Raw genomic sequence first — 13823 nt, 5'->3', positions numbered from 1 at the left:
CTCTGGTAAGTTTCCATTTCTGTTTGGGCTCAATGTTTCAGATACACCATTTACACATTACTGGATATTAGACTCTGGAGCCACTGACCATATGACCCCCTTACCCAAATACTTTTCCACGTATTCCCCATGTCCTAGCAACAAGAAAATTTCTACCGCAGATGGAACCCTTATAACTGCAGCCAGACAAGGAGAGGTCCAAATAAGCCCATCCATGACCTTAAAAAATGTCCTTCATGTCCCTAAACTATCCACCAACTTGATTTACATACAAAAACTTACCAAAGATCTTTCATGTAATGTTGTCTTTTACAACAACACTTGTATCTTGCAGGACAAGAACTCAGGGAGGACGATTGGACATGCTAGAGAATGGAATGGCCTATACTACATGGAGAACCCTAATCTGCCTACCAAGAGTCTTATATCTACATCCATCATGACCAATAAAGAGAAAGCTCAACTTCATCATTACCGGCTAGGACATCCATCATTCCGTGTTATAAAAGTGTTGTTTCCTTCCCTGTTTAAAAATTTAAATGTGGAGAGTCTCCATTGTGAAGTGTGTGAGTTTGCAAAACACAAGCGTGTACCTTTTCCCATTAGCAATAAGATGAGTTCTCTCCCGTTTTCTCTTGTTCACACTGATGTATGGGGTCCTGCCCATGTTCCTAATATCTCAGGTGCTAAATGGTTTTTAACATTCATTGATGATTGTACCCGGGTGACTTGGGTGTTTTTATTGAAACAAAAATTTGAAGTTAGCTCTATGTTTATCCAATTTGTCTCAATGATTAAAAATCAATTTGGGGTCAGTATCAAAAGAATTAGGTCTGACAATGCCAAGGACTACCTTAACCTTGTACTAAACTCTTTTTGCCAAAGGGAAGGGATAATCCATGAGTCCTCATGTGTAAACACACCTCAACAGAATGGGATTGCAGAAAGGAAAACTGGGCACCTATTAGATCAAACTAGAGCTCTACTTTTTCAAAACATTGTTCCTAAGAGATTTTGGGGGGAAGCCCTTCTTACTGCCACCTATCTAATTAATAGGTTACCCACTAAGGTTTTAAACTCTAAAAGTCCCATGGAAGTTCTATCCTCGTTCTACCCACACTTAGATCCTACAAATAACCTTCAACCTAGAATATTTGGGTGTGTATCCTTTGTGCATATTCATAGTAATGAAAGGGGAAAGTTGGATCCTAGGGCTGTCAAGTGTGTCTTCTTAGGGTACTCTACCACACAAAAAGGGTACAAATGTTTTCAACCCCTCTCAAAAAGATTCTATGTGTCAAGAGATGTCACCTTCAACGAACAAAAAAGCTACTTTAAACAGCCTCATCTTCAGGGGGAGAATGTAAGACAGGAAGATGAGACTCTCATGTCCCCAAATATGATGTTTGGACCTGAAATTGGCCCAGAAATTGACCCTGAAACTGAGGGAAGCATTGAGCATGCTGCATCTGAACCAGTGAGACCTCTTGCAACTACTCCTGCACCTGAACCAGCAAAACAACCTGCACTTGCAACTCCTGCACCTGAACCAGCAAAACAGCCTGCACCTGCACCTGATGGAGGCAGAAAGTTTGGGAAAAATCTGGTATATTCAAGGAGAGAAAAGGCCATTCGAGGATCCGGCAATGTCCAAGAATCCAACCCACCGTCACTGCATGAGGTAACACCTTCAAATCCTATAAATTTAAGTGATTCTAATGAGCTTTTGTCTGAAAATCTAGAAGCACAGGTGGACCAAACTTTGGACCTACGCATTGCCCTTAGAAAGGGAACTAGAACATGCACCCAACAACCACTTTACCCACTGTCAAATTTTTTTATCCTTTGAAAAATTCTCTCCTACCCATAAAACTTTTCTCACTAACCTCAACACCACACACACACCTTCCTCTGTATCTGAAGCATTGTCTGACAGGAAATGGAAACATGCCATGGATGTGGAAATGGATGCGTTAAACAAAAATAGAACCTGGGAACTTGTCACTCTACCTCCTGGAAAAAAACCAGTTGGATGTAAGTGGGTATATACAATAAAGTATAGGGCCGATGGGACCATTGAACGTCACAAGGCAAGGTTGGTAGCTAAAGGCTTCACTCAAACCTATGGAGTTGATTACTTGGAGACATTTGCCCCGGTTGCTAAGATGAACACGGTCAGAGTAATATTGTCATTGGCAGCTAATAATGATTGGGATCTGCAGCAATTTGATGTGAAGAATGCCTTTTTGCATGGAGATCTTGAAGAAGAAATATACATGGAATTGGCCCCTGGTTACAATGATCGGGTTGCTGCTGGAACTGTTTGCAAACTAAGAAAGGCTCTATATGGGCTAAAACAATCTCCAAGAGCATGGTTTGGAAGATTTACCAAGGTCATGACAGGTCTGGGCTACAAATAGAGCCAAGGAGATCACACATTATTTATCAAATATTCAGTTTCAGGGGGAGTAACACTTTTATTAGTGTATGTAGATGATATTATAGTAAGTGGGGACGACAAGCAGGAACAACAAGTGTTAAGTGAGTGTCTTGCCACTGAATTTGAGATCAAGACGCTAGAGAGGCTTAAATATTTTTTGGGAATTGAAGTGGCTCATTCCAAGAAAGGGATCTTCATATCTCAACAAAAGTATATTACTGATCTGCTCAAAGAAACAGGGAAGACAGGCTGCAGACCAGCAAGTACTCCAGTTGATCCAAATATAAAATTGGGAAGTATGGAGGAGGATATTGCGGTGGACAAGGAAATGTATCAAAGACTTGTGGGCAGACTTATTTACTTATCTCATACTAGACCAGACATTGCTTTTGCTGTAAGTCTAGTCAGCCAATTCATGCACCAACCAAAGGAAGCTCATCTACAAGCTGCCCTTAGGATTGTTCAGTACTTAAAAGGAACCTCCGGAAGAGGAATTTTGTTCATGCGGAACAAGAGTGTAAGTCTTGAAGCATATACAGATGCGGACTATGCAGGGTCAGTTGTAGATAGAAGGTCAACCACGGGATACTGCACCTTCCTCGGTGGAAACTTAGTCACTTGGAAGAGTAAAAAACAGAGTGTAGTGGCTAGATCAAGTGCTGAAGCAGAATTTCGTGCAATGGCCCACGGAATATGTGAACTTCTATGGCTGAAGATTATATTGGAAGACTTGAAGATAAAGTGGGACGAACCTATGAGGTTATATTGTGACAATAAATCTGCAATTAGCATAGCTCACAATTCGGTTCAACATGATAGGACTAAACATATTGAAGTCGATAGACACTTTATCAAGGAAAAACTTGACAGTGGCATGATTTGCACACCATATGTGTCCACTCAGAACCAACTTGTGGACATCCTCACCAAGGGCCTGAACTGTAGTAAATTTGAAGGGATTATATCCAAGCTGGGAATGGAAAACACCTATTCACCAGCTTGAGGGGGAGTGTCAAAAACCATGATTGACGTGGTAGTAATTGTCGTGATATATTTTAGGATGTTTTTATATTTGATGGGCTGTATTTATGCAACAGTTATGTGCTGCATTTATTAGGTTTATTTATGTATGGTTGATCCCATAATCATAGGGATCTGTTTCTTAGAATTAACCGTCTGCATTTCCTAAAATATGCAGCTAACCCATGTATATTTATAGAGGTTAATAACCTTATAATGAGAATAAGAAAGAAATAATATTCCTTCTAAATTTGAGATTCTTAGTAGTGTATTTTGAGGGGAGTGGCATGACTGGGTGTGGTTTACTAATTAAGGGCTGTCAGTTAGTTCTTACACTATCTCATCGTGTTATAGCTTGCAGGATGAGATGTTTCAAAAGTTCAATTTTGATACTGAATGGGCAGTGAGACTTATCTCAAAGATTACAAATGATGAGGATCTGCCAATTGAGGGTGATGCCATCGTAAAGCAGGTTATTATCTATAAATTATTTAAATTATTGTGATTGATAAGTAAATATTTATTCTAAGAAGAATTTAGGGTGTTTAATAGTTTTCTTGTTTTAGTTTTTAAAAGTAATTATATAAAATAGTTTTCAAAAACTAAAAACTAATTTCTAGATTATGGGAATGGGTCAAGAAGATGGGATAGTGCAAAGAAGTACATGAAAACCGAAAGTTGAAAACCAAAATAACTTCAAAGACTTTCTCGTTTTTTATTTTAACAACTGAAAGAAGTATGACTTCTGAAAACTACTTTCAGAAGCTATTCTTATCAAACGATTTTTTTTTTCAAGAATAGGAACAAATAGGCCCTTAAATCTGCTTTTCTCCCCTTTTCTTTCTTTTTCATGATAAATTTCTTCTTTATTAACTAATAGAATAAAATATTGATTTTTCTTCTATTTACATACTTTCTTTGTGGTCTCTTTTCCCATCTTTTTTTATTCTTGTGTCTGGCTGCTGTGCTTAATGTTAATGAGTTCCATATTTCCAATGCTAACTGGGACACATGTTTACAGCTTTTGGCGCTGCAAATCAATGCAGAAAAATTCTTCTTTGGCATAAGGAAGAACCTCGTTGAGTTTGATGAAGTATTGGAGGTATTTTTCGACTACTAAGAGATGTTTAAAAAATACACATTCCAGAGGTTATGCAATTAGTTAGTTGTTGTCTACTGTATAGCAAGTTATAACTTCTGTTGTGATATTCTGTATTGATTCAACTACGTAAAGCTGGAATTAGGAATACTTTCTGGAATGAAATAGACTTTTATTCCATGCAAACCTTTGTTCAAGTATTAAGAATAACTTGCTAGAATATCAGTAGTGGTCAATAGCACACAATAGCACTCCAATCACAGTCCACTAGAAACAGAAAATGAAGTTGATAAACAAATGAACGTGCTAAAAAAGGTCAAATTGAATGAAGATGTGATCTCACGTAGGAAACAAAATGATAAGAATTACAAGAAAAAAATGGAGGAAGAAAACAAGTATAAAAAGAGATCAAATTTTAAATTTGAAATTCAAATGGAGCCTTTAGGGATATTAAGGCAAGGAAGAGTGTTGAGAATATATGCCTAAATATCTGGAAAATGAACTAGCTTTTAGGAGCTTATTTTTAATGTTTCAATTTTTAAACATTTTTAGATAAAAGAAAGCTATTAGATTATAAGATATTGTTAGTATGATATTTTGTTACACTTTCACTTTCTATATAAAGAGTCCATGAATAAAATATTGTTGGAGCTCCTTCACATAATATATCTTTCATCCTTCTAAATTATTTTTTCTAAATATAAAAGCTAACATTATTAGTCGTATATTAAACTATTATAAAACTATGAAGTACATTGCACTACTTACGAGAAATGCTAACACTTTTTTAATACACTTCTATTGATTTAAATTTATTAGAAATCACAATTTCGAGGGTCTCAATTATTTAATGAGTCTGACACATCATTTTGTAGTTTTTAATCAATTTTAACCAATAGTAGAAAGTGTGATAGACAGATCGTGTAGCTAAGCACTCCCATTAAGAATATAGAAGAAAATATTAATACATAATTATAACTATGTATTAGAGACACACATATAACACATAATAATATATGAATATAACTAAATTTATGAATAAAAAGTTGTAATGATTTAGTAGAATTAACATAATAATAATGGGAAGGAATATAAAATATTATATAAAGTTTGTTTTAAGTTATTGAACAGACTAATAGTTTGTACAAGTTACACAATTATTATTTAATCTCTCTCTCTCTCACACATGTACGATAGGATACCTTGAGTCAAGAAAATTCCCTTTACACTAGTTAATAACTTTTTATAATCAATTTAACAGTCAAATCATTGACATTTCCTGTGTTATTAAGTATGTCAATTTTGACCTAAATTGGACATTTGTAGGTATGATATTATTGAGAAAGAGAATGACTCTTATTATTTTCATTCATGTCATATTACATTCTCTTTACCTTTATTTGTCAATCTAATATTCTAAAAGAGAGAAATAAGGAAACAATATACTGAAAAATAATTTAGAAGATCCTACAAATACTTTCTCTAATTAGGAAGATTCTATAGATATTTTCTCTAATTAGGAAGATTCTATAGATATTTTCTCTAATTAGGAAGATTTTCCTCTAATTAGGAAGGTTTTCCTCTAATTACAACACTCCCCCTCAAGTTGGTAAATGAAGATCAATCATTCTCAACTTGTCTACAAGACCTTGAAATCTATCCAGAGAGAGCTCTTTTGTAAAAATATCTCCTATCTGAAGTTTTGTAGGAAGATGAGTTGTAATCACAAAGCCTCATTCTAGATTATCTTTGATGAAATATTTGTCAATCTCAATGTGTATGGTCTTGTCATGTACTGGATTATGGACAATGCTCATGGCAAACTTATTGTCACTGTGTAGTTGCACAAGGTTGTCCACCTTGACTTTAAGGTCATCCAAAATTATTTTCATCCAGAGTCCTTCACACATTCTTTGAGCAAGAGCTTAGAATTCAACTTCTGCACTACAATGAGATACTCTATCTTGTTTTTTGCTCCTCCACATTACCAAACTATCTCCAAGAAATACACAATACCCATAAGTAGATTTTTTTTCAGTAATAATGATAGAAATGAGAGTTTTAGGGATAAATGGAACAATAAAAAATATGAAGTGTGAAAAGTGAAATGGTGAAAATTCACTATTATGATAAAACAGAAAACTCAGAAGGTTTCAGGACCCTCTGCCCAGAGCAAGCTCCTGATAAGAATCGTAATAATTCTTCTCCTCCCACTCCACCGAAAACAAAACGTGTCCCCTCTCACATCCTACACCTCAGAATATATAACAACCCATACTCTTTTTCTCTTTCTTCTAACTAACACATTTCCCTCACAAAGCCACGTTACCCTTTTCTCTCCTCTTATAAACTCTGCCCCACCTTTTTTTATTATTTCCTCCTCCTTGAATCAAGGGTTCATTGATTTCCCTAACACCTGGGTACGTATCAATGCCTTCTTCATGAATTAAAACCTTGTCCTCAAGGCTAAACTCTGGAAATTGACTTCTAATATTTACTTCATCTTCCCAAGTGGCTTCGTTTGCATTGTGTTCCCTCCATTGAACCAGTACTTGCTTCTTAGTTTCCCCTCTTTTGGTGTAGTTCCTAGTGGCTAATATGGCCATAGGAACTAATACTTCGGCTTTGTCATCATCTAACCCGGTAGGGAGAGCATCCTCAACCTTATACTTGCCCACCGCCTTCTTCAGCAAAGATACATGAAAAACAGGATGGATCTTTGAAGTAGGTGGTAATTTCAGACGATATGCTACCTCCTACTTTCTCCTCTACTTCAAATGGTCCATAGTATTTATAGCACTTAATTTATGATTAATTCTGCTTATGACCGAGTGTTATCTATTCTGTTTCAACTTCAAAAACACAAGATCTCCCACAGGAAAATGTCTTTCCCTTCAATGCTTATTAGCTTGAATAATCATTCTGTCTTGGGCACGCAATAAATGAGACTTCAATTGTCTTAATGCTTCATCCCTCTCCAGAAGATCCTTTTGAACAGCTGCTGCCCTCACCTCTCCTTGAACCACCTGTACAATCTTAGGAGGAGGTCTTCCATACACCGCTTCAAAAGGAGTCATTTGCGTGGAGCTGTGATAAGTGATATTAAACCACAACTCTGCCCACGGCATCCAAATCACCCACGTTTTTGGTTGATCAGTAATAAAACATCTGAGGTAAGTCTCTAGACATCGATTAGTTACCTCAATCTGTCCGTTCGATTACGGATGATATGCCGTGCTCATTTTCAGCTTTGTTCCTTGCATCTTAAAGAGCTCCCTCCAAAACAAGCTCGTGAATATAGGATCCCTATCACTCACCACCGAATTTGGTACTCCATGCAGCCTTATTATTTCTTTTACAAAAATCTCAGCTAAGGACTTCGCCGTATAAGGATGTTTAAGGGGAACAAAATGGCAGTATTTTGTTAAACGATCCACTACTACCAAAATTGCTTCAAATCCTTTAGATCGTGGCAATCCAGTAATGAAGTCCATACTGATATCCTCCCATACTCTTTCCGGAATCTGTAAAGGCTGTAATAAACCATTAGGGGCTGCTGTTATGTATTTCTGCCTCTGACAGGTATCACATGCTTGGACAAATTGTTGGACATCTTTCTTCATTCCTTTCCAATACACATTGGCTGCAATTCTTCTGTAAGTTCGTTAGAACCCTAAATGACCCCCTTGCGGAGTAGAGTGAGCTTCTTCCAAACCTATTGACCCACATAGATTTCTCCGATACCACTAAGCGGTCCTTATAATATAAAACACCTTATCCCACATAAACTTGTCCAACCTTCATTTCTTCTATTATCTTCTTCAATTTATCATCAACATGTACCACTGCATTAAGCTCTTGCCAATCTAACCAAACCGGAAAAGACACCATGCTCTTCATTTCTCCTTCATCTCTACTTCGGGATAGAGCATCTGCCCCTTGATTTTCTTTGCCAGGCTTATAAACAATCTCAAAATTATAGCCTAATAGTCTAGCCAACCAGTTTTGTTGTCCTCCTGTTGTTATCCTTTGCTGCATTAATTGCTTAAGACTCTTCTGGTCTGATAAAACAGTAAATTTGTGACCCAAAAGATAAGGCCACCAATGTTGGATAGCCAATGCCACTGCCATCAACTCTCTTTCGTAGGCTGACTTAGTCAAGTTGCATGAACTCAAGGCCTTGCTATAGTACGCCACCGGTCTTTTTCCCTGCATTAGGATCGCTCCAATCCCTGTCCCTGCGTCATCACATTCCAAGACGAACTCTTCTTCAAAATTAGGGAGCCTCAACACTGTGCTGAAGTGACCCTTCGTTTGAGCTCATCAAATGCTTCTTGAGCTCGTTCATTCCACCCGAATCCATCCTTTCTAGTAAGCCCTGTTAGTAGTTTAGCTATCTTACCATAATCTTTTATGAACTTACGATAATAGCCTGTGAGACCAAAAAATCCACGAACTCCCTTCACGTTCTTGGGAATTGGCCACTCTAACACACTACTAACCTTCGTTGGGTCCACCGCAACTCCATGTAAGGAAATAATATGCCCTAGATACTCCACCTTCTCATGGCCAAACAAACATTTTTCTTGTTTGCAAATAATTGGTGATCTCTCAACACTTCCAACACCTTCTCAAGCAATTGCATATGCTCTTCCCAACTGCGGCTGTACACGAGTATGTCATCAAAACACACCAATACCCCTCGTCTCAACAGCATCCGAAAAACTTCATTCATGAGAGATTGGAATGTCGACGGCGCGTTCATAAGTCCAAAGGGCATCACAAGGTACTCATAGTGACCTTCATGGGTTCGGAATGCTGTCTTTGGAATGTCTTCCTCCCTCATTCTGACTAGATGATATCCTGAACGGAGGTCCAACTTAGAGAAATATTTGGCCCCATGCAACTCATCCAATAACTCCTCTAACTGGGATTGGAAATTTATCTGGAATAGTGGCCTTGTTCAAAGCTCTATAATCAACACACATGCGCCATTTGTTATTTTTTTTCTTCACCAAAATGACTGGACTCGAATAAGCACTCTGGTTGTGCCTGATATGACCATCTTCAATCAACTCTTGCACTTGTCTCTCAATTTCATTCTTCTGATGATACGCATATCTGTAAGGCCTCACGTTAATGGGTTCTTGTCCTGGTTTGAGATGAATTTTGTGTTCCTTTACACGGATAGGAGGTAACCCCTTAGGCTCTTCAAACACATCTTTGAAATGCTGCAACAAGTGGTTTAAGACACACCATTGCTCTGGACCCAACTCTGCAACTTCCATCTTCTCTCTTATCTCCAACACCTCGCACATTGAAATTAATAATGAATCCCCATGGGGGACACCTCTTAGTAGTTGCTCGCCTTGCTGGGTTTGGATCTTCATCCACTGTTTTTTTCCAATCCACAGTGGTCTCTCCCAACGTCGTTAACCACGACATCCCCAATATCACGTCCATGTCCTCCAAATCAAAGAGAAAAGCATCGATTTCAAACTCACCATCATCAATGCTTACTTTGATACCTCGACAAATCCCTTGAGTCTCGGATTTGTGTCCATCTCCCATCAAAATCTTCATTTGTTTGGTTCTTTCCCGCTGCCAACCCAAAGCTTCCACAAGTTTTCGCGAAATAAAATTGTGTGTGGCTCCGCTATCGACCAAGAACAACATCGGAATCTCCCCAATCAGCCCACGTAGCTTCATAGTCCTCGGTTGATCATTCTGGTCTCTCATGAGGGAGCAGAGATTTAACGTTGTGCATTTTGCCACCACCTCATCTTCGTCATCCCTCTCCTCATTTTCATCTTCACCACCTTCGCATTCGACTTGGATTTCCTCATTCACCATGACCACCCTCAGCTACTTAATAGGACATTGATGAAGGGGACCGTACACCCCACCGCATTTGAAACACAAGCCCCTTTGTTTTCGGTCAAGAAGTTCTTGATAGGAAAGATGATTTGCTCCTCTATCACGTGACCCCCCTTTACTCTTCGCACCCCAATCCTTCTGAACACTTGGGCCAGGCCCATTTCCTCCCCAACTTCCCCCATTTTGTTTTGGACCAGTTTTTCCCACCACAGTCGAAATGGGTCGGTACCCTGCTTGAGATTTGTCCCCTCGTGACTCTCCCCTTCCCTGCCATACTTTATTTCTCCCTGATATCTCCACATCGATGGCGTGAGCGACATTCATCATGCGCACCCTGGACAAAGGATGTGCCACGTGCAAGCTTCGTATTCTCGCACGTATTTCATACTTCAGCCCTTGCGTAAAATACGAAAAATACTGTTCATCGGGCATTCGTGGCACCTGGGCAATGAGACATTCAAAACTTGTAATATATTCTTCGATACTTACTATTTGTTTTATGGCAGCCAATTGATCATAAATACTCCCTTCTCCCCTACCTTTGTATCGCTCCAACATCTCTCCTTTCAATTCTTCCCAAGTTAACTCATCATATTCATTCAATAGAGCGTGGAAAAAATGAATCGTGCTCCCTTCCATACAAAGTTGAGCGAGATTCACCCGGACTGCCTCTCGTGTCTCTTGTACGTTAAAATAAACTTCAGCTCTTGCAATCCACCCCGCTGGGTCTTCTCCATATAACAGTGGTAACTCTATTTTCTTCATCGATTGCCGAAATTCGGTCAAATCGTCCCCCTCCAGTTGTCTCATACTTTTCGTTCTCTGCGTATTCACCGATCCTGACCCCAACTCTTCGTTCTCCCCCTCATTAACATTGGTGAACTTCGACATTAAGTTAAGGAGCTTTGATTGGTTCTTAGCGGCTTCTCTGCGTAGGGTTATGATCTGTTCTGCTGAATCCTTACGCAACTTCTCCAAGTTGGTTTGGCTCTGCAAGCCACAAGCTCCTCGACCACCGCTTTGAGTTTAACGACCTCACCCACTACAAGCTCCGCTTCATTCTCCTCAACTGCTGGTTCTCCTTGAACATTGTTCTTTCTTGGTGGCATGGTTTCTGATAAGGAAATATTGATTCGGCAGATCGGACCAATTGATAGAAATTAGAGTTTTAGGGATAAATGGAACAATCAAAAATATGAAGTGTGAAAAGTGAAATGGTGAAAATTCACTATTATGATAAAACAGAAAACTCAGAAGGTTCCAGGACCCTCTGCCCAGAGCAAGCTCCTGAGAAGAATCGTAATAATTCTTCTCCTCCCACTCCACCGAAAACAAAAAGTGTCCCCTCTCACATCCTACACCTTAGAATATATAACAACCCATACTCTTTCTCTTTCTTCTAACTAACACATTTCCCTCTGTTAGATGTTAAGTTGTGTGTTTCTGTTAATTGGGCTTAGCCCATTCTGTATTTAGGGTTTAACCCTTATCTTACATTATAAATAAACTACCCTATGTGTATGCTAAACACATAAGGGAGATTTCTCCTAATCTTCTTCACTATATTTAACATGGTATCTAGAGCACAGGAATAGTTCCAGTCAACTCCACGGTCTCCGGCACCATCACTGCCGCTGTTGTCGCAATCGCCGCCGCTGCCGTCGCCACCGTCGCCGCCGCCGCCGCCGGAGTTCCAGAATCGACCGGCGACCACACCATCGGAAGCGTCTCGGCCGGGCGACCACCGTCGTACGAAGATCGCGGCGAACGGACCTCTCACGCGCCTCCACGCGCCGCCGCAAAAGTCGCCGCTGCCGCCACTGCCGCCACGCGTGCCGGCGCGTCGCCGGAGCTTTCTGCCGCCGATCAGCACCGCCGTGATCGCCTCCTCGCCTCCTCGCCCTCTTTCTGGATCTGTGGTCGTTGCGTCAATCGGAGCATTTTGAATTTTTAGGGTTTCTCCCTCTCCATGGCTGTCCACCTTGATGATCGGAGTCGGTCTCGCCAACCAGGTAAAGGACGTCCAAAATGTGACCACTGTGGCAAGCTAGGCCACAAAATTGATAGATGTTATGCACTTCATGGACGTCCTCTTCGACCTATAGCAATGGCTAATTCTGATCCACCTCCCCGATCACCGTCTGCAGACCATCCTACTTCATCAAATACCATGAATAACCCTTTACTCTTTCAGGAATTTCTCAGATGGTATGAGGACCGTCAGCACTCTAGTTCCACTACATCTGCTTCTGTTACACGCACAGGTACTCCTTTTGTCGGTCTGACTCACTCTCTCGGATCTTGGGTCCTTGACTCAGGTGCCACCGATCATATCACTGGTAACAAGTCCTTGTTTTCTTCCTTGTCATGTCCGGTTAATTTACCTTCGGTAACGATGGCTGATGGGTCTCGAGTCTCATCTCATGGTATTGGTACTGTTCATATTTTTCCGTCCATATCCATTGATAATGTACTTTATGTCCCTGGGTCTCCTTTTAACTTATTGTCCGTAAGTCGTCTAACTCGTTCCCTTAATTGTGTTATTTCATTTACCAAAGATTCTGTTTGGTTGCAGGACCGGAGTTCGAAACACATGATTGGCACAGGATGTGAGTCTCATGGCCTATATCATCTCAGCCCTTCTCCACATGCTGGCGTAATCATGGAGTCACCATCCCTTCTTCATGCTCAGTTAGGTCATCCCAGTCTTGCCAAACTGCAGCAACTTGTTCCGAGTCTGTCCAAATTATCAAGTTTGTCGTGTGAGTCTTGTCAGTTAGGTAAACATACTCGTAGTTCCTTTCCTCGTAGTGTTTCACAACGAGCGTCATCCCCCTTTTCATTGGTTCATTCTGATATTTAGGGACCTAGTCGTGTTAAGTCAACTTTAGGATTTCAGTATTTTGTTACCTTCATTGATGACTATTCCAGATGTACTTGGTTGTTTCTCATGAAGAATCGTTCTGAGTTGTTTTCTATTTTTCAAACTTTTTTCAATGAAATAAAAACTCAGTTTGGGGTTTCTATTCGCACTTTACGTAGTGATAATGGCCGTGAATACCTTTCTCAACAGTTTAAACATTTTATGGCTTCTCATGGCATTCTTCACCAAACCTCATGTGCTTATACCCCTCAACAAAATGGGGTGGCTGAGCGCAAGAATAGACACCTTATTGAAACAACTCGTACCCTTCTCATTCATGGTCAAGTACCCTCACGTTTTTGGGGTGATGCTGTTCTCACGGCATGTTATCTTATCAACCGCATGCCATCTTCCGTCCTAGCAAACAAAATCCCTCATTCTATATTATTTCCTCAAGACCCTCTACATCCATTACCTCTTAGAGTTTTTGGGTCTACATGTTTTGTTCATGATTTTAGTCCTGG

At 39.8% G+C, this 13823-nt stretch overlaps 1 protein-coding gene and 1 pseudogene across 1 annotated transcript in view; one reads left to right on the top strand and one right to left on the bottom strand.

Moving 5' to 3' along the window:
- Window positions 1-13823, top strand: part of SECA2 (Preprotein translocase SecA family protein) — a 52691-nt gene that overhangs the window by 24419 nt on the left and 14449 nt on the right. Inside the window, exons 22-23 of the mRNA XM_088106773.1 lie at window positions 3815-3932; window positions 4482-4562. Of these exons, the coding sequence (XP_087962899.1) occupies window positions 3815-3932; window positions 4482-4562 (199 nt within the window). The remainder of the gene's footprint in view (window positions 1-3814; window positions 3933-4481; window positions 4563-13823) is intronic.
- LOC148203974 (uncharacterized) lies at window positions 6647-7636 on the bottom strand (annotated as a pseudogene).

This window comes from Vigna umbellata, chromosome 2, assembly GCF_029865625.1.
Source record: "Vigna umbellata cultivar VRB3 chromosome 2, Vumbellata_1.0, whole genome shotgun sequence".
NCBI classification, from domain to species: domain Eukaryota; kingdom Viridiplantae; phylum Streptophyta; class Magnoliopsida; order Fabales; family Fabaceae; genus Vigna; species Vigna umbellata.
Note: the sequence above shows the minus strand (reverse complement) of the source record. Positions and strands in the feature narration are given on the sequence as shown.